The sequence below is a fragment of the Diadema setosum genome, chromosome 18 (assembly GCF_964275005.1).
Source record: "Diadema setosum chromosome 18, eeDiaSeto1, whole genome shotgun sequence".
Classification (NCBI taxonomy): Eukaryota; Metazoa; Echinodermata; class Echinoidea; order Diadematoida; family Diadematidae; genus Diadema; species Diadema setosum.
Window position 1 is genome coordinate 26,483,705 of NC_092702.1, and position 23,015 is coordinate 26,506,719.

At 39.2% G+C, this 23,015-nt stretch overlaps 1 protein-coding gene across 1 annotated transcript in view; it reads right to left on the minus strand.

Moving 5' to 3' along the window:
- Nucleotides 1–18,202, minus strand: part of LOC140242063 (uncharacterized) — a 219,312-nt gene extending 201,110 nt beyond the window's left edge. Inside the window, exons 1-2 of the mRNA XM_072321825.1 lie at nt 16,702–18,202; nt 16,525–16,620 (exon numbers count right to left, since the gene is read on the minus strand). Of these exons, the coding sequence (XP_072177926.1) occupies nt 16,525–16,620; nt 16,702–18,202 (1,597 nt within the window). The remainder of the gene's footprint in view (nt 1–16,524; nt 16,621–16,701) is intronic.
- Nucleotides 18,203–23,015: the final 4,813 nt, after the last annotated feature.

The window sequence follows — 23,015 nt, forward strand, 5'->3', positions numbered from 1 at the left end:
AAATCACATCTCAACCTTCATCCCTCTGATTGATATTCTCTTGCTTTCAAGAATAACACCATGTTTTACACTATCTAAATAGCCCCCCCCCCCACACACACACATACACAAATGATTTTCGTTAGTATTTTTGTACACGATCAAAGGAAAAAAGTGAGATAACGACATCATCTACTCACTCATGTTCATAATTATTCATGATATCTGTTCAAGAACTGTTTTGCAAATGAAGAGCTTGCTTCCAAAAGGCGCTAAATCCATTGAAAAAAAAGATGGATTTAGCGCCATTTGGAAGGAAGCTCTTCAAATATTCGCGAAAATTCACAATTTCATAACTTCCCCAATTTTTCCCGATTTTGATAAAATTTTAACAGCTGTGCTTTTAAAATTGTGATCGTTTTTCGTAGTGAATTTTAACGGGTCCGAAATTTCCCTGTTAAAAAAGAAATATATATATATATGTATATATATTTATATATATATATATGCGTACATATATATATATATATATATATATATATATATATATATATATATGTGTGTGTGTTTGTGTGTGTGTGTGTACATTATATATATATATATATATATATATATATATATATATATATATATATATATATATATATATATATGTATATGTATATATATATATACCAGTATAACAAAATATAATTTAATATCATATAACATAATATACAAAATATATATAATTGAATATAAAATGCGAATATCGTGAAACATCATTATGATCTGGACGCCCTAACTTATATCTTTTTTTTTCTTCCACCCCATCCTCATCTCCAGCTCTCCCCTGTTATATCCTCTTTATTTCCTCATCGTACTTTCGTACAAGCGCCATGATATCAATTATATGCGAGAAGAAAAAGAAGAAGAAGAAGAAGAAGAAGAAAAAGAAGAAGAAGAAAAAAGAAAGAAAGGGGAGGAAGATAATAAGATAGCTATAGCAGACATGACAGGAAACTTACAACTCGCGGACCGTAAACAACAGTGGACCGCTTATGGTAAGTCATGCGTTTCGCTCACACTGCAGCCGGAAGCCGCTGGAGATGGAAATGGCGTTAACGAATAGATAATGAATATAATGCGTCCCCCCATGAGTGAACGTGGGACTTGGAAATGAGCGAGGAGGTGTGAAAATTCCTGTTAGTCTCTGACATTCTCCTTCTCCCTTTATCTGTCTGTTCGTCTGCTTGTCTGTCTGTCTGTCTGTCTGACTAACCCTCTATGTCTCTCTTTTCGTCTGTCTCCTTCGAGTAATCCCCGCTCCCTTTCTCTGTCAAAATGGCTTTTTCTGACGAGTGTTGTCATTATTAGGCTGAGCTGCGGCTGTCGCATTTTCTTCGACAAGAGTTCAATTTCTCTCGTTCGTTACACCACTTTTTGATAGAAAGCTAGGCATTTACATTAAGCTTTTGCTCCCTTTTCTTGTCCTCTTTTACCTGATCCTTGCTTTTTTCCTCTTACATCCACAATTTCCCTAATTTTCTAACTCTTCTCTTGTCACCGAGTTAGAATACCTGGACTTTAAACTTAACATGACAAAACTTCTATGATCAGTTCAATCAAGTTGTGCTGCGCCGATGCCCTACTTCATTAGCATAAGTAATGGACGGAAGTTGGCAGACATGCAGAGCTCAGCACGGTTAATAATATGACCTGACATAATGAGTAGCTGTTTGTGTGTATCCATTCATTTGTGTGTGAGTGTTTATCTTCTCGTGATTGTGAATTCTGTAATCTTGTTGATCAATCACGTCTTTGATTAAAACATCTCGAATTCCTTTTTTACTCCTTCAAAAAGTACAGACCATGCACTGAATAATCATTTTCCGCATTTCATGAATGAGGTCATTGCTCTCATGTTGTATTTCACATTTTGCATCGTTGTTGATATTTGTGGCCATGAGCTACCTAAATCCCGTATTTTTTCCGTATTCCGTGATGACGTCATCACAAAATTTGCTACGAACAAGACCAGCTAGCAGCACTGCAGCAGTTATGAAAGAAGAAGAAGAAAGCACAAGTGGTGGGGAGACCACACTCTAAAAAAAATCCGGGTCAGAACTGACCCGGAACTGGGTCCGTTGGGGTCACACCCCGTTCCGGGTCAAAAAATGACTTGGAATTTGGTCATGAAGACCCGGAATGGGGTCACCCTGACCCAATTCATGACTCTAAATGGGGTCATATCTGACCCCATTCCTTGTCATTTCTGACCCGGAACGGGGTGTGACCCCAACGGACCCTTTCCGGGTCAGTTCTGACCCGGATATTTTAAGAGTGCACAATTCTGAATTACGAATTATTATTTTCATCGAAATCAACCATTGAGATCACACTTTAGAGAATTCATCTAGATCCATCCACATAAAAAGATGAAATCGCTACCTGCCCTCCCCCACCCCCCCCCCCCCCCCCCCCCCGCTCTGATTGGTCTCACAAAATGCGGGAAATACAGTCTGGTGCCTTACTCCATTCGGCCTCATATAGGTCAAACAATGAGAAACATTGTCCGCCATTTTCCCAATGTTGCTGGGTGAAAAGGTCGCTACTCTTAAAACTATATAAGCGGCAACAACAATGCTCTGTGCAAAGTGCCAACGGTCAGAAATTGAGGGTCGTAAAGAATAAAGCGGATTTATTGAAACACCCATTTGCGTCTCAATAAGTCATATCGGAGAAAGCTCTCAGAAGACGCCTGATGAGCTCTAGAGTAAACAAAAGACGGAAAATTCCCCCTTCTCCCAACCCCGTCATCTACGAGTTCACAACCTCTGCGAACTGATATTATTGAAGGTTTGTCTTTGTCATGTTTGTGATAATATTCAATAATCCATGGCGATTGTATAAGTAATCACAGAATATGGAATGGGAAGAAAAGGAGGAAATGTGGTATGTATATAATGAGCGTCTCTTAATAGCTCTCATAATATAGCTCTCATGATGTTATAGATCACTTTATTTTATTACAAAAATTATATTATTATGGTATACGTGGCCCCCCATTCAAACTTTGAAGTAGTTATCTTAAAGATCGTCAACAGTTAAATGTAGTTAATGGAATTGAATCTGATATCAGAACAATTAATTGTGGTGTGCCACAAGGATCGATTTTAGGCCCTCTTCTTTTTCTAATATATATAAATGATTTACCTTTATCAACTTAACATTTAACTTATGTTTTATTTGCTGATGATACCAGTATATATTGTAAAGGTTCACATCTAAGTAAACTGTTTGATATTGTTAACAGACAATTGCATAATATTAGTGATTTTTGAATATAGCTAAAACTCATTACATTTTATTTGGTATGCGAATTATAACAGACCACAATTTGCAATTGTATTTCAAGAATATGAAAATAGAGTTGTAAGCATAAAATTCTTAGGAGTGATTATAGATGAAAGATTATCTTGGAATTATCATATTAATCATATAGCCAGTATTATATCAAGAAATATAGGTGTTTTGTATGAATTACAGTATCTTCCTAGAAATGTCCTTAAAATGTTATACCATGCTTTGATTTCACCACATATTAATAACTGCAATATTGTATGGGGTTTCACTTTTGATAAGAATATTGATCGAATATATGAATTACAAAAACGGGAAATACGTATAATAACCAATTCAACTTATGCTTTCCCCAGTTTACCTCTGTTTTTAGAAACACAGATATTACCTATCTGCAATATTCATGTATAAACTTAATAATAGTCTTCTTCCTGATGTATTCTCTGATTATTTTACCCTGAATAGTTCAATTCATGATTATAATACCAGAAATGCTCAGAATATCCATCTCCCATTAAATCGCACATCTTGTACTCAGTCATCAATATTTTATATGGAATAATTTGAACTTAGTTTTCAGGATCAGTAAGACCGTAAGACAATTTAAAAGATTATATAAACAACATCTTTTTGATGCAATTAAGTTACAAGTTGATGAATAGTTAGATACGGAGTTTTCTTCTTTTCGTCTTCTTTTTTTTCATATCTACACGTATCCGGTTTTTTGATTGATTTCAAGTTGTGAATCTTATCGCATTTTGTATTTATGTTTCTTTCAATTCAATTACAAATGATTAATGATTACACATATTAAACATCACGATATTTCTTAAGGGATCATTTTCAATAAGCCTACTTTGTGCTTCTCATTATTCCGCCACTATCATATTTGACACCATGTATTTTTGTTTGTTTCTTTGTTTGTCTGTCTGTTTGTTTTTAATGCAAAGCTTGTAAACCAACTACACGGATGCCATCGCATGCAACACAATCTGAAAATTGTATTTTGTAATTTGAATCCCAGCCCTCCTCTTGCGTCTTGATACGTTTTTACGTGAGGCATTGCGTGCATGACTGAACATTGAGACAATACGGCGAAAACTGCAGCGCAGAGCTGCAATCTATCAACATAGCAACTGGGTTTCTATGACACTTTTTACAATAGATATTACCGGCTTCCAATGAATAGGCAGGTGTTCGGCACCTTAAAAATCTTCACACTGATGCGGTGTCAGTCGCATTGAGAGAGAAGAAAGGAGGGTAAATATTGCGCGAAGGGTACAGCTGGACTCCATAGAATATACCAAAATATGTGTAACGTGCTCCCTGGAGTTTCATAGAAGTTTTTTTTTTTTTTTTTTTTTTTTTACAGCTTTATTTGTTTTTGTTGTTGTTGTGTTTTTTTTAATCGATAGCCGATGACTACTTCGGAGAAGAGGCAAGTGTATTCTAACATTAAAGCTCTGGGTCTGTACCGTGTTCGCCAAACCCGTTGTGGCTCCCGTGGTGGTGTGAAGATCAGAGGAATGTCCTCCCCAAGAAACAGCACCTGTCTCACAATACTGGCCCGGTCAACAACCAATCCCTGTGGTAGTTTCACCATCACCACCATGTCACTCTCAGGGGTGTATCCAGGATTTTTTCTGGGGGGGTCGTAATCAAAATTTTTGGACCTTTACCTTTGCGAGGGAGCGGAGCGACCGAGCGGGGGAGGGTGTGGGAGGGGGGTGTCCCCCCTCCCACGGTAGGGAGTTTTTGAATTTTATATCTTAAAATGGGGCCATTTGGTGCATACAAAAGTGACTTTTTCGGCATGGCAGTGCGGCTTAGAAATAAGGTAAATTATGGCATATTAAAACTAAGTTACGAAATTTACGAGGTTTTTGACAATTTGCTGGAACACCGGTCACTTTTTTTTCCCTGTTGTAGGCCTATATAGAGTAAAAAGCCCTCAAAAAACAAAAAATGTCTCTTACAAAAAGTGGACCTTTTGAAAATTTTGGGGGGGTCGTACGACCCTCCCGACCCCCCCTTGCATACACCCATGACTCTAGAAGTACAACTAGTGTTAAACACCATGGTTTTAGTAGACATAGTAATCTGATCCAATGCAAAACCAGTGCTCTGCCAAAACACTATCGGCAGATCAAATTTGCTCTATGGAATGCAAGGTCTGTCAAAGCCCGGGGTAGGTCAACAGCAATATGTGATTTTGTGCTGTCACAGCGCCTCGACATCATGGCCCTAACCGAAACCTGGCTAACAGGTACTGATCGTGACAACCACGCAGTTGCTGACATTCACAGGACACTACCAGGATTTAAGATGTTCCAGGCATGTATATCGTCAGGGCACAGTCGGAGGTGGAGCGAGTCTTCTGCTACGAGGTGGATTCAACGTCGTTGAAAACCGGAGCTTACAACTGCAATCATTTGAATACATTGACTTAACCTGTACATCACACATCACTTCTTCTTTTCGCATAGTTGTTCTCTACAGGCCACCACCTTCTAGAAAAAATAGAGCTACTATAGGATCCTTCAGCAGAGAATTGTCGCTAGTATTGGAGGTTGTGATATCATCCCGACAAAAGTTTATGTTGGCAGGAGACTTCAACGTTCACTTCGAAGATCCTGCAAATAATGATTGAAAGAAATTACTTCAAGTACTGGAGCCTGCAAACCTTCGGAATAATGTGAACATCCCGACACATCGCAGTGGTCACACTTTGGACCTGCTGACTGCTTCAGAAGAGGACAATTTTGTGTCTGGTGTTTCGGCAACTCATTCTCTGCCTTCTGATCATTTTGCTATGCTGTGTACTTTAGCTGCTGCTCGTCCGCTCTCTGTAAAGATGCAGGTTTCTTCACGAAATATGAAAAACATTGGTGTGGTCAGTTTCCAATCTGACATTTCCAAGTCTTGCATAATGGCTGACTCGGTAGATGACCCTGATGTACTTACTCAAGTCTATGACGCAGAACTTCGTAGAATCTTTGACGAATACGCTCCCATGGAGAAGAAGGATGTTGTTGTGCGACCGCATGCTCCATGGTTCTCACATTCACTTCGTGAAGCAAAGCAAAACCGAAGAAAGAGCGAGAGAATGTGGATGAAATCTGGTCTACATGTTCATAAAGAAATCTACCAGGCACTGTGCATAGAATACAACAAACTCCTGTACCACGCAAAGGCTGAGTATATCTCAAGTAAGATCAACACCACTGATCAACGCAATCTTTACCGCATGGTCAAAAGCCTGTCTTGTCCTTCCTCATCGATGGCGCCTGTGCTGCCACATCACCACTCACCGGAGCAATTAGCTAATGACTTTGCGGAGTTTTTGATCGGAAGATAGAACGTCTACAGAATAACTGTCATGCTGATGGGCAAGTTTATGAAGATCTCTCACTTCAATTACCTAGGAAATGTACCAATCACAATATCTGAGTTCGACTACGTCTCAGAAGAAGTTATATCAAACACTCTCAAGGCAGCTTCCCTTTCTCGTCAGCACTCGATCCTATTCCTGCATCATTGCTGAAAAATTGTATGTCCAGTCTGCAGTCACCCATCACAAAAATTGTAAATGCCAGTCTGCAAACGGGTCGATTCCCTCCTTCTCTGAAGCACTCTTTAGTCCGTCCACGTCTGAAAAAATGGGTGCTGTTCGTTATTCCGAAGGTTCGCTATTCCGAAGGTTCGTTATTCCGAAAGGTCGTTAATCCGAAACACGCAAATTCCCTATACCTAGAGGTTCGTTAATCCGAAAATGAAAAAGGGTTCGTTAACCTGAAAATTTGTGGCGTTATTCCGAAGGTTCGTTACTCCGAAGACTGGTTAATCCGAAAATGAAATTCAGAACAATGAACCTTCGGAATAACGAATCTTAGGAATAAAGAGCCTTCGGAATAACGAACCTTCGGAATAACGAGCTGTAACCGAAAAAAAAAAGAGGGACTGCCACATGATGATCTCAGCAGCTATCGGCCTATTTCTAATCTGAGCTTCATTGGAAAATTGATTGAAAAAGCCGCTTGTGCACAGATCAAAGAGTACCTCTGTGAGCAAGACTTAATTCCTTCAACGTAGTCTGCCTATAGGAAAAACTACAGTGTAGAAACAGCCCTTTTGCAAGTCTATAATGAGATCCTGCTTGCCCCAGATTCACACAAGGAAGCCATCCTCGTCCTTCTTGACTACAGTGCTGCATTTGATACTGTGGACCAACCCATCCTCCTTCGAAGGCTGTTATGGACAAGAGGTATGGGTTCCGCGGGAATGTCCTTGAATGGCTAAAATTCTATCTGAAAGACCGGACACACAGTGTGCAGATTGCAGACGCTACATCTGATATCCAACATGACAACTGTGGCGTCCCACAAGGTTCAGTTATGGGACCACTGATATTTACGCTTTACAGTTCTCCAATCATCGAGATCATCAATGATCACGGCCTTCAAACAATCTGGTCTACGCAGATGACACACAGATTCTGAACATTTTCAATCCGGACGATCGAGAGGTGTCTGTTCTCAAGCTCAACAAGTTTCTGGCTGACATAAAACGCTGGTCTGTCAACAATTGCCTTACCTTGAATAACTCAAAGACTGAAGTTATTCATTTTTCTTCCACATTTCTTACATCCCCAAGTCCTGTGGCAGGCAGTATCAGTGATTTCAACATTATGCTATCGTCCTGTGTTCGAAGTCTTGGAATCCTTCTTGACAGACATCTCACCATGAAGGAACATATCAAGCAGGTCTGCAAGTCTGTTACAGCTGCTCTTCGATGTCTTTTCAAACTAAGACTCTACCTCACAAAGAAGATCACTCACACTTTAGTTCACTCTTTTGTTATTAGTAGGTTAGATAATTGTAATAGTCTGTTGATTAATCTTCTTTAATCGGATTGTTATCATCTTCAAAGGATTCAGAACACTGCTGCCCGCATCATTGAAAAGCTCCCCAAGTATAATGAAATCTAACATACTTTTACTCAACTCCACTGGCTCCCCATTGAAAAGCGTCTCATATTCAAGATTCTCCTGTTAGTTCATAAAGTCCAAAATGATATCAGTCCACAATAATTATCTAAAGGAATTAATTACCTCACCCGTCCCCACACGTAGTCGTAGATCACAGCATCAATCCTTCTCCACATTCCTAAAGTTACTACAAAGTTTTATGGTGACAGGTCTTTTTCAGTTGCTGCCCAAGATTGTGGAACTCATTACCGCAACATATCCGTTAGTCGTCTTCATTGGTCTCATTCAAATCTTCTTTAAAGACTTATTTATTTGTGAATTGATTTTTTTGTGTACATGTGTGTGTGTGTGTTGAAAGTAAATTGTTGATTACAGCATGTTTTGTGATGAGATTGTAAAGCGCATAGGGAACATTCATTAGTTATATGCGCTATAAAAATTTCATTATTGTTATTATTATTATAAAGATTCCGCTATACGGTCACTTCACACTTTGGTAGCTGATAAACATCGAGGAGACAAACACAAGCACACACACACACACACACACACACACAAAGCTAGGTTGGATTAATAGCGCACGCTCTTCAAAATGGAAAATATGGCAGCAGACAATATCGATGAGACTAATACCCATACACCACTATACCTTCGTAAAACGCGAAGGTTTGCAGATTCTTATAACCGCATCCACTTGACGCTTGATACCTTTATTTTTGCTTTTTTTTTTTTTTTTTTTGCTTTCTGAGAATTTCAAGTGATTTGCATCTGAAGTATTTTGCAGAACTCGTCCGCCTCTCGACAAAGAAAGAGGTCGGCGATACGCGGCGCCTCACAACACTTTGCGCAAATCGTTGACCGAAACCGGAATAATTGCATTGTTTTGTTTGTTTTCATTTCGCTCCATTACTGGGAGAGTTCTATTCCCTTTCTGACTTTAGAGGGAATGACCGAATTAATTGTAATTACTGAAGTGATGAACATTACCACTACATAATAATCGAGGTAACGCTATATTTTCCACACTCAGTTTCCTCAACTCTTGGATCCAAAATCAGGATTTTGGATCTATTTTGCTGATTGTATTTGTACCACTGTTTAATTTTCTATGGTATGTCTGCGTTGCTTTCGGAATGTATATGATTTGGCGTTTGGTTTGTCGTTTTAAACGTCCTAATGTATTCTCATAACTTAATAATTGTTTTAGAATTAAACTGTATGTTATAATTGAGTCTAAATGGTCTCCAAAAGAGAGCATCCTATTGGTCAGTGCTGGTTTTACTTTATTTTATTTACAAAGTGTCATCGAAGAGGTCAACCGCACATGTAATTATATCTACATTCCTACCTGCTCGTTTCGCTACTGGTTTGCATCCTTATCTGTCTTTCATTCATTTCATTTATTTCATTCTTTCTTTCTTTCTTTTCTGCAAACATAACACGAAATGAATCAGAAGATATAACATAGACATGTATTCGACTTTACATGGTAGATAATGGTTAACAAATACAAAATTATACATGCAAACCGGCAAAAATACAAAGTTATGTCTGGCGAAAAAAAAAAAGAATTGAGAGGTCCACTGAAAAGCATGCTTGTAAATTGTGAACCACTCAAAGGATTCTTGTGAACATATTTGTTTACAAAGACAGGACAGAACACGACAGGAGAAACACAACGACATTACATGACTTGACAGGAGGGTATACCATTGAAAGTAATAAAGCACAAAAGAATAATGGAAAGAAAGGAAAGAAAGAAAAAAGGAAAAGAAAGGAAAAACCCATACGCTGAACATCGGGATCGGAAGAGGGAATTGAGGTGCTTCAGAGCTCGAGCAGCTGAGCAAAGTTTGTATATACATATAAGATGATGTAAAAATTACACAATGATGAATTCAATGATTGACGATGAACCCTTAGGTTGTAGAGACCAGCTAGGTATAATGAATAAGTAGATCTTAGTATGAATTCAACAAAAAAAGTTTCAACTTACGCTTAAACGAATTCAAGGATAGAGAATTTTTTATATCACAGCGTAAAGAATTCCAGAATCTAGGGCCGGTGTATATAAATGTGTTTTGAGCCCATAAAGTTCTCAGGAGGGGTAAATGAAACTCATTAGATCGCCTGGTGGGATAATTATGCAAAGATTGATTTCGTGAAAACATTGAATTAAAGATGCTGGGAAGTGCATTTGTGTCATAATTAAACATAAACTGACCCAGATGAAAGAAAAACTAATCTTTGATTTTCAAAATCTTATATTTAACAAAATTGGATCTGCATGGGAACGTGGTGAAACATCAGGAAGTGCCTTTGTTGTAACAATAGTTTATCTATAAAGTTTGATGGGCATTACCCCATGCTAAAATTCCATAATTAAGATAAGGTAATATTAATGAAAAATACAACGTCAACAAAGAAGACAACGGGATATAAGATTTAAGTCTATTGATAATACCAATATTACGCGAAATTATTTTACTAATATCAATAATACGAGGCTTCCACGAAAGTTTATCGTCCACTGTGATACCGAGAAACTTTACGTGAGATACACGTTCTAAATGAACGTCATCCAAAATGATATCTGTGCGTAAAACTTCTATAGACTTACTAAATAATATATACTTACATGTAGTTTTCTGAAGATTTGGTGATAATGTATTGGCTCTTATCCATTGAGTCATTTTTTAATGCAGAATTGACAGTGTGGACAAGAGTAATTGGATTTTGGTGGGAGAAGAAAATATTTGAATCATCGGCAAAAAGTATAAAAGAAAGTATGTCGGATGATGTGCAAATATCATTAATGTAAATGATGAAAAGTTAAGGTCCTAATATACTACCCTGAGGGCACTATGCCACATCTAATGACTTCAAGACTAGAGCTGTTCTCGTTCAAAGATACATATTATTTTTTCGGTTTTGCAGGTAACTCCTGAACCACTCCACGGCCTTTCCTCGTCTACCACAATGAGACAATTTATGAAGTAAAATTTCGTGATTAATTGTATCGAAGGCCTTGGAGAAGTCCAGGAAGATACCAACAAGATGAGAATGGCTATCTATAGTGTGCGCGGCGTTATCAATAAACTTCAAAAGAGCATGAATGGTGCTGTGTTTCTGACGAAACCCAAATTGGGAATTTGTAAAAACATTATAATAATGAAGAAATTTAATCGTTCATGAATATCAATTTTTCCAAAACTTTAGATAGCGATGAAAGTAAAGAAAAAGCTCTATGATTACTTATATCAAAACTGTCTCCTTTTTTCAATAAAGGAAAGACCTTAGCAATTTTCATACAATCAGGAAAAACATCGTGTAATGTGGATTTATTAGAAATATGAGAAAGTGGATCGGCAATAGAAAAAATAATTCCCTTTATAATAAAATTACTTATATCATCATAACCGGCACTTCGTTTATTATTCATTGCAGTAACAATGTCTATTATTTCATATTTCGTAGCTGGAGCAAAGAAAATAGAACTAGAATTGGATTGACCTAAAAATTTTGCAAAATTCGTATCAGACTGTGGTACTTCTTTTGCCAAATTCTCTTCAATCATTGAAAAATAAGAATTAAAAATATTTGCTATATCACCAGAATCTTACAAAAAAAAAAATTATTATCAAATCTTATTTTTGTAAAATTCAATTTCTTTTTTGAGATATTCATGGCCTGCTTTAATATCTTCCATGTATTCATTACATCATATTTATATTTTTCTATCTGAATCATATAATATTTCCGCTTTTCCGATTGTATGACCTTAGTAAAAATATTCTTGTATGATGTATATTTATTATTTGATCACATTAGTGTTTTCTGCTTGCTGCCTTGAAACCATTTCAGCTGCATATCTCTTTTATTTATCCTGCTTATTTCTTTTACTAATGCTGCTGTTTAAAAATCTTTGTTCGTTGCTACCTGCCAGGATTTTCTTGACTTTATGTGTATCTATGCCTGTGTATGTATTCATACGTCAGTAACGTGTGTATATTCAATGAGTGTATGTATTTGTGTATAAAACGTGAGAGTATGTATATATGATCACGGATAATAATTAATGTGCTCTGTTCTAATAGGTTTGCTTAATGATTGTGTTTGAATGCACATTTTCTATAGTCACGTTCTCTACATTTACCTGGTTCCGGTCTGAATATTAGTGAAGAAAATTTCTCGAACTTTGCTTCGACATCGGATTTTCTTTTCCAGATCATCAAATCTGTTTATTATTATTATTTTATTTTATATTATGTTTTGGGGGTCTTGTTTTACTATAGTTCAATCGATGGCTTGCAGTGGGGTAATTCTACATTAAATCATAATTTACACACTCGGTTCTATCTTGTTTTTATCTCAGGTAGTAACTAGATAAAGAAATGAATTGATAAGTGAATGAATAAATGAATAAGTAGATTTATTAAAGAGTTAATGAATATAGTTAAATAGATATACATAGACAAATGGACTTCATACTTCAATTTTAAAAAAAGAAATACAAGACGGTGTAATCGTGCCTGCAATTTTGTTATGGTGATTTAATAGTCTCAAGGCTTTTCAGGTGTTAGTAAGTTGCATTCACAGTATGTTACACTTTTTATTGATAAATTTTTATGTCAATCCCAAATTGAGAGGCGATATTTTGGTGTATATGCACGTGCAATATAATTACAAAAAAATTGAACTCGAAAAACCTACAAATATCATTTCGCTTAAAATAAAACCAAAAAAACTATAGAACAGACTTAGTCTGTCATGATTAAAAGCAAGTTTGACTTGAACATAATTATACTAAAAAGGCACCACACAGAATTACGGACTTGCACAACTACAAACTGCACCATGCCCACACATACCTACTCAAGCACTTACTGTACCTGCGTATATACTACACACACACATCACACACATACACACAAACATACGCACATACACACACACACATGAAAACGCACACACATAAACACACCCACACACGAAACCACGCAATACAAAAGAAACACTTCGATTTGTACGTATACCAGCCGCACACAACCTAGAACAACTTAGGATGCGATCTTACCATTTCTAGTCTGCTACGGCGCGTATAATCCAAGTGGTTAAATCAAAGCACCTGTAAACGCCATCGTCGCGTGACGAATAGCTACTAAGTGTGATATGGCGCCAATTATTATTTCATATTTCCCCCAAATCGCGGCGATGTACCCTTCAAACGCTCGCTAGCTCGCGAGAACATCTTCTGGCGTCGAAACGACGTGTGCACGTGCGCAACGGGACCACCTGAGACCATCATTCTGACTGGTTCACTCCTAACCTAACAACACGCAGATCCAATTTTTAGAAACCCGTGCCTTTGTATCATTGCGATCACTGTATCACTCTATCATTTATGGCCGATTCAAGATGAAGCGTGCCTTCTCTCTTTCTCAAAGCTTTTGCCAATATAATGGAGCAGGTTGGCTTACATTTAAAAAAGACCCCCCCCCCCCCTCCGAAAAACAAGACCGGAAAACCAACACTTTGGCTACTATCATATTTTATTCACTTTTTTTCCTATGGTTGTTGGCCAGATGAGTTAGAGAACAAAATGAAAAATAGAAAAAAAAAAGGAAAGAAATGGTCCCGTTGACTGTGAGTAAAGCGACCAGCCAAAAGGTCGTGATATTTTCGAGGCAACGATAAAAAGATACCGCTACATTTGGGGAAGTCTGCCGAACGTCATTCGTTATTACGCGACGTGGGATTAATGGAAGACGTGCGCTGAAGGTGAAATTTGATATAAAGCCCAACCATATGCAGAATGAAAAAAAAAAGTATGCATATGGTATCTTGCCTTCTTTCTCCCTGTCTGTCCGCCTTGTTTTCTTTCACTCCCTCCTTTCTCTCCCCAACTCTCTATCTCTATATATATATACTGTATATGCCCCTCTCTCTCGATTTCTCACTCTCTTTCTATTTCTCACTTTTCTCTTTCATCTCTCCCTCTTTCCGAGCCCCTTCTCCTTCCCCACTCTCGAAGATTAAACATAACGGCACTAAGGGTGAGCTCTTACCGTTTTGAGTTACGCCCTTGCAGAACCCCCTTGTGAAGTAACGATATTGGCTCAGGACAGAAAAAAAAAGTATTAAAAAAAAACACTTTAGTGATAATGTTTAGCACTTATCTGTCCTCCAGTGAATTCTGTGCCATCACTGTTGTACAGAATATGACCATATTTTATTAAAAAGAGAGGGTGATGAAGGAGCAAAAAGATAGATTGTTAAATAAAATAGATGTACTTCAGTTCAGTTCAAATACTGAGAGAGAGAGAGATGGAGAGAAAACAGATGCGAGAGAGAGAGGCATTGTGTGTTTGTGTGTGTGTGTGTGTGTGGGTGTGTGTGTGTGTGTGTGTGTGTGTGTGAGCTGAAAGAGAAAAGAAGTCGGAGAAACATAGATAGAGAGAGAGAGAGAGAGGGGGAGAGAGAAAGTAGGTGAGCGGGGAAAGATAGCAACGGAAAGAAAGGAAGGGGTTAGACGGTACTGGATGTATATGTCAATAACTCTACATCATGATTCTAAGTTTGATGGCGTGCGGCAAAAAAAAAAAAAAAAAAAAAAAAAAACACGATGTGAATGTAATGAATGAGTGTCTTAACTTGCCAACCAATACAATAGAGAACGCTTATTATTCATATGCCGCGTATACTGGATGTATGTCAATAACTCTACTCATGATTCTAAGTTTGATGGCGTGCGACAGAAAAAAAAAAACCCACGATGTGAATGTAATGAATGAGTGTCTTAACTTGCCAACTAATACAATAGAGGACACTTATTATTCACTACGTATGCTATGTATACGCCGCGTATACTGGATGTATGTCAATATCTCTACTCATGATTCTAAGTTTGATGGCGTGCGACAGAAAAAAAAAAAACCCACGATGTGAATGTAATGAATGAGTGTCTTAACTTGCCAACTAATACAATAGAGGACACTTATTATTCACTACGTATGCTATGTATACACCGCGTATAACACCCGTGTAGCTTCACTGACAAGCATCAATTTGTAACCCTTTGCCAAAGTCATAACGTGTCTGTCTGCATCTGACCGATCTAATTGTCCAAGCTTAGATGATGTAGTAAAGATCATGAATGATTGCTCTTCAAAAAGACACTGCGCTGTTCAGATATGCGTGTTAATGAAAGGCACCTGTGGCTTGAACAGGGGTACAAATATGGCGCCCATTGGCAAATACATAACTCTGTAGACATACTTTGGAGCACATTTTAAGACAAAGAAAATACTAGATTCTTAGTAGCTTTTCACGTAGACACTGCAGTACGTAATAAAGACGAGATAATTATGCCAAATTGAAGAAAAAAAAAAACAGGCCTCCGCATCCCATAATCTAAGTCAAAGTTTATGGTGTATTTCTCGTGACATCACTAAAAAGGAAAAGAAAAAAGAAAATGCATCGCCATGAACAGCAGGAATGGTCACTTTACGCCCGAGGGAGAAGTTAGAAGCATTAGCTCCCTCTAGGACAGAAGCACGTATAGTCGCCCTCGGCTTGGGAGGGATCTGACGTCATAGTGAGATATTCAACCTAGCTTATCCGAGGAGTATTTCAGCTGTACTAAATGCATTGATTAACCATCAAGGCTATATTATGCAATTTATTAAGGGATTGCAATCTATCAAGTGCAAAAGATTCTTCAGATGTACTCGATATATTCAATGCAAGTGATGGCGAGTTCTGTTGGCACCTTGAAGTCGTGCGTGTGAGACAAAAACGTCCAAAACAGATTCCCTCTTTCTTTTGGCGAAAGCGAATTTCGTAGATATCTCTCTATTAAAAGTGAATGATGACCAAGGAGGAGTATCAAGTCCAATTATTCCAGCTGACGGGCGAATCCATGATTGCAACGTGTAAAAAAAAAAACGAAAAAAACACATCTATTTTCATTTTGTATGAAAAAATAAATGAAACTTTAAATGAAATGAAATAAAATAAAATATTTCCTCACCGATTTGCTTTATGGGGAGATAAACAACATTAATCCTCTGTCTAAGAAGCAATATGAAATGCGTAATTTCGGTATAGACATGGACATGCAAACATCACATTAACAAAATGATATGGTTCCCGTTGTGGTGAACAGAAGTCAAGTCTAATGCAGTGTGAATATATGAACGTTGATTGAGGCTTACCGATATTAGCAGACACCAGCATTGTTTTTCCCGTACGCCTGGTTGGGTTTTTGGTGGGTGTATCCGAGTCGACTGGAATCGATCCGTGGTCCTTGACTACCATTGCCACTGGTGAACCTCCAGGCACCATACCACCAGAACCACTTCCACTAACCACGTTACCCCCGCTGGTTCCACTGCCTCCACCACTTCCCCCTCCTCCCCCTGGCGCAGGGGTATCTCCCTGTTCACAGTCACTGTCTCCGTGCTTAGAATCCTCACGTGACTTGCGCCTTCTCTTCGGCCAACCCCAGAAGCTCATCTTCCTTCCAGCCCTCGATCTTGCCCGCGACTCCTCGTCGCCATCGACGTCGCCGGTCGTGCACACCGTAGCTCGCCGGTCTTTGTCATTTGTGTTTGGTGACCGCGACCTCGCCACACGGGCCACGAATCTCGGTAAAGCCATCAGACCCGAGGAGTGCTTCCGGCTGTCGCGCAACGGTCTGATCCGAACCCGAGGGCCGTCCTCGCAGTGCAGGTGCGAATTATCAGGAGAGAGCACGTCAAGATGATCCAGGAGGATCCTCCGCTGAAGCTTCCGCAGACGGGGAGCCAGATCGACAGGTCTGATACCATCCTGATCGGGACTGAGGATGCTGGCTCCGTGCACGAGGAGGACCTGGGCACACTCCCATCGCTGGTGAAAACCGCGTGCCGCAACGTGGAGGGGAGTGGCGCGATCCATGTCCACTTGGTCAGGCAGGGCACCGTAGCGAAGCAACATTCGCACGATGACAGCGCTTGCGTTGTGCACGGCGAAGAACAAACTCGGACGCTCCAACCACGTTTCCTCAATGTCTATGGTCTGAATGCCATTCTTGCCGTTGGTTTTGCCTGAGGGTGATGCGTGTCCGTCCTGCGTGCTGCTGATATATTTAGGATACCTGCATTTTCCGGCTAAACAAGGATCAACGCCCCGCTTTAAGAGCAATTGCACAACATCAAGAGATCCATGCGCGATTGCCAAATGAAGAGCGTTCTTGAAAACAGTTGGAATCTCCTCATCCACCTCGGTTTTCTCTTCCTCCTCCTCTTCAGGAGGGGACTTAGAGTCCTGAATCTTGTTGATCAGTGCGGTGCTCTGCTGCAGGAGCACTTCGACTTGCAGACTGTCGCTGCGACTTCGCCTGTGTGGCTGCGGAGTGGAAGGTGCTGTGGCAGCTTCCGGCCCGACGTTGAACAGTTCGTAATGACGGTCGAGGACCCCAGCAACACTCTCGACGTTGTTCCTCTGAATGGCCAGTCTCAGGAGTTCTGCGTCGGCCTGGATGCTGCCTGGTAGACTCTCGATTTCCCCGACTAGCAGCGACATGTTGATGGTGAGGGCCGCGATACAAGGAATGCTTTTTAGCTTGGGCAGGGAGAACTTGCGAAACTTGCTCGGGAGCTTGTTGTTCGGGATGCCGAACCTACCCGCCGGCTTGGCCTGCGCGAGTCCAAGAGGAGAGCCAAAGGGTGGCGATCCCAGCGGATAGTGGTCCAAGCCGTGCGGAGGGCCTTCCTTAGTGAGGGCGCTAAGACGCCTATTGGTGGTGGCCGTCCAAGGACCGGTTTCCTCGCCCGGTTGCAGACTCGCCCTTCGTCCCCGCGTTGCCGATTTCAGCACTCCGAGACCTGATCGAGATCTCTGCTTCTCCATGCGACGACATATTGCTTCCACAAGCCGCCTTGCCTTTAGAAAAAGAACACAGAGAATAACAAACTTGATTAGTTATACAGCACAGGGTAATTTCTAGGGCTATGAACACATACTGGAAACTTGATATTTTCTTTGATGTTTTGGAGACAGTGAATCAACTACGTTAATGCTCTTTATACAGTTATTGTTTGAATGCTAGAACAGCTCGTAGAAAATTTGCCAAGGTATTCTTACGAGCATCATGACGCCTGGGTGATGTAAACAAAGCTCTGAAGTATAACAGAGAACCAAAAGCGTCTGACGATGATCAGCGGCCAACAGTGACAATCAGTGTTCGGATTTTTCAATGATAGGATGACTAGATTTCAGTTATCTTGGACAGTACGGACGTGAATGGCGTGCCATAATGGTGATCTAAAGGATAATGATGGTATTGATTGTGGTAATAGTAATGTAGGCACCCCACACATAAATATGTTTTAAGCTGGTAAGCATGGATCAATATGAGTGCTACGAGCGCATGGATAATCATCATTAGCCAACTTGAACAACTAGCAGAGTGCATTTTCCCACAGAAATATCTCAGATGAAGGATAGTACACTGACTCGTCGTTACTCGGGAGTTCTAGAGACAATGTGTGCCTACCCTAATAGATCGGATAGTGTTTTTGTTTTTGTTGTTGTTGATGATGATGATGATGATAATGATGATGATAATCGTGATGATGATAATGATATCAATAATTATCACAGAATCATAATAATTAGAAGAATGATAAAGGAAATGAATAATTGACAAAGAGCAGCTTCACTATTGGATCTTCATCCCAGTATCTGTGGAACCAGTTGGCTGTTAGTTTGCATGCACAGGGGATTTTCTCGGGCAGGCCTGCTCGTCAGGGATCATGAACGTGCAGCAGATTTCAAAATGTAGATCGATCTCTTCTCATGAAGTGCTTTAGAGGCGTGGTTCCAATCATGAACAATTACAACGTCTCAAAATGTCAGATCAATAGCACAACCCATGTAACTTCTGGTTGTTAAACACATGACTCAGGGGAGTTGTAAAACACGTGACTTGGGGGCAAATGTCAGCGTCCTACTTTCCATAATGCCTTGATTGCATAGGTGGCGGGCCATTGGACACGCACACGTGAGACGCCCTCATATTTTCTTTGTCGCCCGGTCTCGTAGATTCCTCCCAGGGCGTAGGTAAATTGAGGGCCCTTTTCCTGCCAAAAGCGGGTCAATTGTTCGGCCCACATACCCGCTGTGCAACGTTATTGCTTGTCTGATTGAACTGGATTTTCTTTCTTAGCCAACCCTTCACCTTCCTTTTCCCTAAGACCATCTTTCTCCCCCCCCCCCCCTGCTGCACTTACGTGTGTTGAATGATGCACTCCCTCGCCAGAGGTTTTTGACTCCGACCGATGCGCTTTCAAGGCATCTCATTCTTCCCCCTATGGTGCCCTATTCTTTTTAGCCCCTCTATCCTCTATTGATTCTTTCATTAGCCCGTGGCTACTTATGCTGCTTGAGATCATAAACGATTTCTCTGCAGACAAGGACCTGAGAGACATAGAATACTGTAACACCGTGGCTATGCATATCTACTGAGTATTTGACGTCTCATCATCATGTTTGCTGTCAATATTATCGCACATTAACTATGTATAATGTTTACGCTATGAATATACGAGACGAGTGGATAAAGTTGTAACCCGTGGAATTCACCGGTTTCGATATCAGGCACGGTCATGCACAACTACCATGAATGCATTCCCGGAAAATTAATGTTATAAGCGCACTATATTAAAATGGTCTACATGAATACTTGTTTGTGATTGGTCAGAATGCAGTCACAATTGACTATGCAGTAAGGATTGATATCGTCATATTGCGATCAGTGACGTCACTTCGTGTGATAACAATTCCAGAATTTGACTGGTAGCCGACGGGGTTAGAATGAAAAGATATGTATTTATGTAGACCATAGTATGACAAATATTGCCTTGTTTATTCTTGTAATGATGACACTGTACAGTCTTTAGGGAGTTACATGTTCCCCACGAAACAATAATATTTTCTCTCAGCGCTATGCGCGTCGGGAAAATATAATCTCATGGGGAAATCATAATTCCCGAGGGGATGTCAGGTGTTATAGTACCCCTATAAAAAGGCTCTGTTTTGTACCGGATGCATTATCCTAAATAGAAGGGTTTTTACTCAATGCAGGTAGCTCCAGACAGAAATTCCGTGGTCTTATCAACAAAGGCACAACTCGTCTCATCCGATGTTAAATCAATGCACAAAATTTTAATAAAAATGGTATTAACGGCACAGATATTTTTTTTTTCATTTCTCATACACATGAGTAGAATGAAATGACGGTGCAGAATGAGCGGCATTTTCATTACGAGAAACGAATTGCGTCGAAATATTTCATGGTGTTTGGTGATTAAAGAGGTGGTTGAGAACAAGTTGCAACAATTAGATATCGTCACCATATTTACTACAAACACAACCTCAACTGTCGATGTGCTTGCTTGCGAGTTTTTATTTTCTTTAAACCTTTTCTAGATCCAATGTGATTAATGACGTTCCTTCTCATTTTCCGTCAGGCGTAGATTTGGGGCGCCGCACTCAAACTCCGGTTTCCACGCGTTTATAATACATGAATATTTTCCTGGAATCCGAGCTCATGTTATCACCGGAGGCAACAGTTAACATATCTGGGACGAGATTGCATGGGATTAACATTGTGCTTTCTAGTGCTTTTCCTTTCTTCTTTTGTCAAATTGAAAGAGATTGACATCATCCTTGGGGCTCTTTTGAAACCACTTGATCTTCGGCTTTCTTCGTTTTATCTTTTCCTGTCATCGTTATTGCGATGACAGATAAAACACTTGAAATATCGAGGTTCTAAGAATCGAAAATAATTCGTAAATTTAACATTTCTATTCGATTTTGCTTCGCTTCAAATGTGAGCATACCCTGGAATATTATTACACAAATGCTAGGGCAAATTACTGGGTATTACAGTCTCAACGCAATGCGGTCTTGCAAACTGGGAAAAATCAGATTAATTCGTTAATTTCATTTTATTTATTTATTTTATTTATTTATTTCAACATATTTTGACAGGATAACAAGATCAGCAAGTGAATGCTGTTTTACATCAAGGTCCTGTACAATCTAACTATATAAAAATAAAAATCATGTTACATAAATATAAGCATAAAAACCACTACAAACAAGCAATCAGAGCTGAAAGGAGCAATACGTCCAATTGAAATCAGTAGTAACCAGATCTATGTATGATATAACGAAACAATATGATAAAAAAGGATATATTAAAACAGTGAATAAAATGATGCAAGATTATATACACAATCAGACCATTTGGTGTACAAAAGGAATGTAAAAACTCTGCCAGAAAGAACTTGAATCAACAAGCCCACGATCATAAAAAGCAGATAGAAATTCTATATAAAAATCTACACTAATAAATAGATTACATACAATCTGGCAGTCATGCCCGTTTAACCTAAACAGTCGAATGCATATCTTATTTTGGTTCGTATCAAACCTAAGAAAGAGTACCCTGGACTATAATTACACAAACGCTAAAGCAAATTACTTGGTGTGTCAGTCTCAACACAGTACGGTCTCTTGCAAACTTGGAAAAATCGAAAATAATAATTCGTTAATTTCACATTACTACTTTATTTTGGTTCGTATAAAACGTGAGTACCATGGAATATTATAACACAAAATAAATGCTATGACAAATTATTTGGTGTCACATTCTCAACACAATACGGTCTTGTAAACTGGAAAGAACTGCTGGTCATTGATTCTCATTGTACAATAAGTAAAATCTATATCTTTTCCTTAATGTCATTCACTTTCTTTCCATTTCTTCATTAATTCAAGTGATGAAAAATGTATTTCGTGGTATGTAAGCATGTAGATTCTTTTGACTTTATGTCTTCTTAGGAATGATTATGGAGAAAAGCAGGCATCTTAGATTATGAGAAAGCTAAATTAAAGAGAGAGAGGGGGGCTGGAGTGGTGATGTTTTGCGGAACATTGTGAATGATTTGTTCGAACCCAGACATTTGAATCGATTTGTGTGGAACGCATCCCACCGCATACGAGTTTTGAAGGGATAATTCTGTTGTTGTTGTTGTTGTTGGTTTTTGGGGGTGTTTGTTTGTTTGTTTTTACATGCGTATGTGTTATAGCCTTGAACCAAGTGCACGCTCATTTTTTTTTTCTTACAATGTGTGCTCTCGGACACGTGTTTGTTGTTGCCTATATTATTGGTTTAGGGTGTGCTTATATTTTGTTTTGTTAAGCGTGTATTTTCTTCTTTTTTTTTTTTGTTCTGATACCTTTCGGCAACTTTTTCAAGAGCATCAGCATTATAAATGATTAAGGAACACTGTAAACTCTGCAGCCAAAATCATAACATAGTCTTATTGAGTCCTATGCGGTTGTCACAGCATAAACGTTGTTAGAGACATATAGAATTCATCTGCGAGCAGCTGAAAGTTAGGTCACCTTTCTTCTTATTTTGTTTTAATATACAAGCACGCGGTAGGTCAAAGAAATTCATTGACGGTGCTACACTACTACACTTGTCGACAACAAACGACGTAAGTTCCAAGGGTTTAAAGGAGCGCAGAGCACCTTGTGTGCAATGTTTGCCGAAAAATGAAACAAATCTCTACAAATTAGGTCACTAATCACCCAACTCTCGTGGCACGAGCAGGTTTGGACGCGCAGACAGTTGGCAGACTCCGCCTCT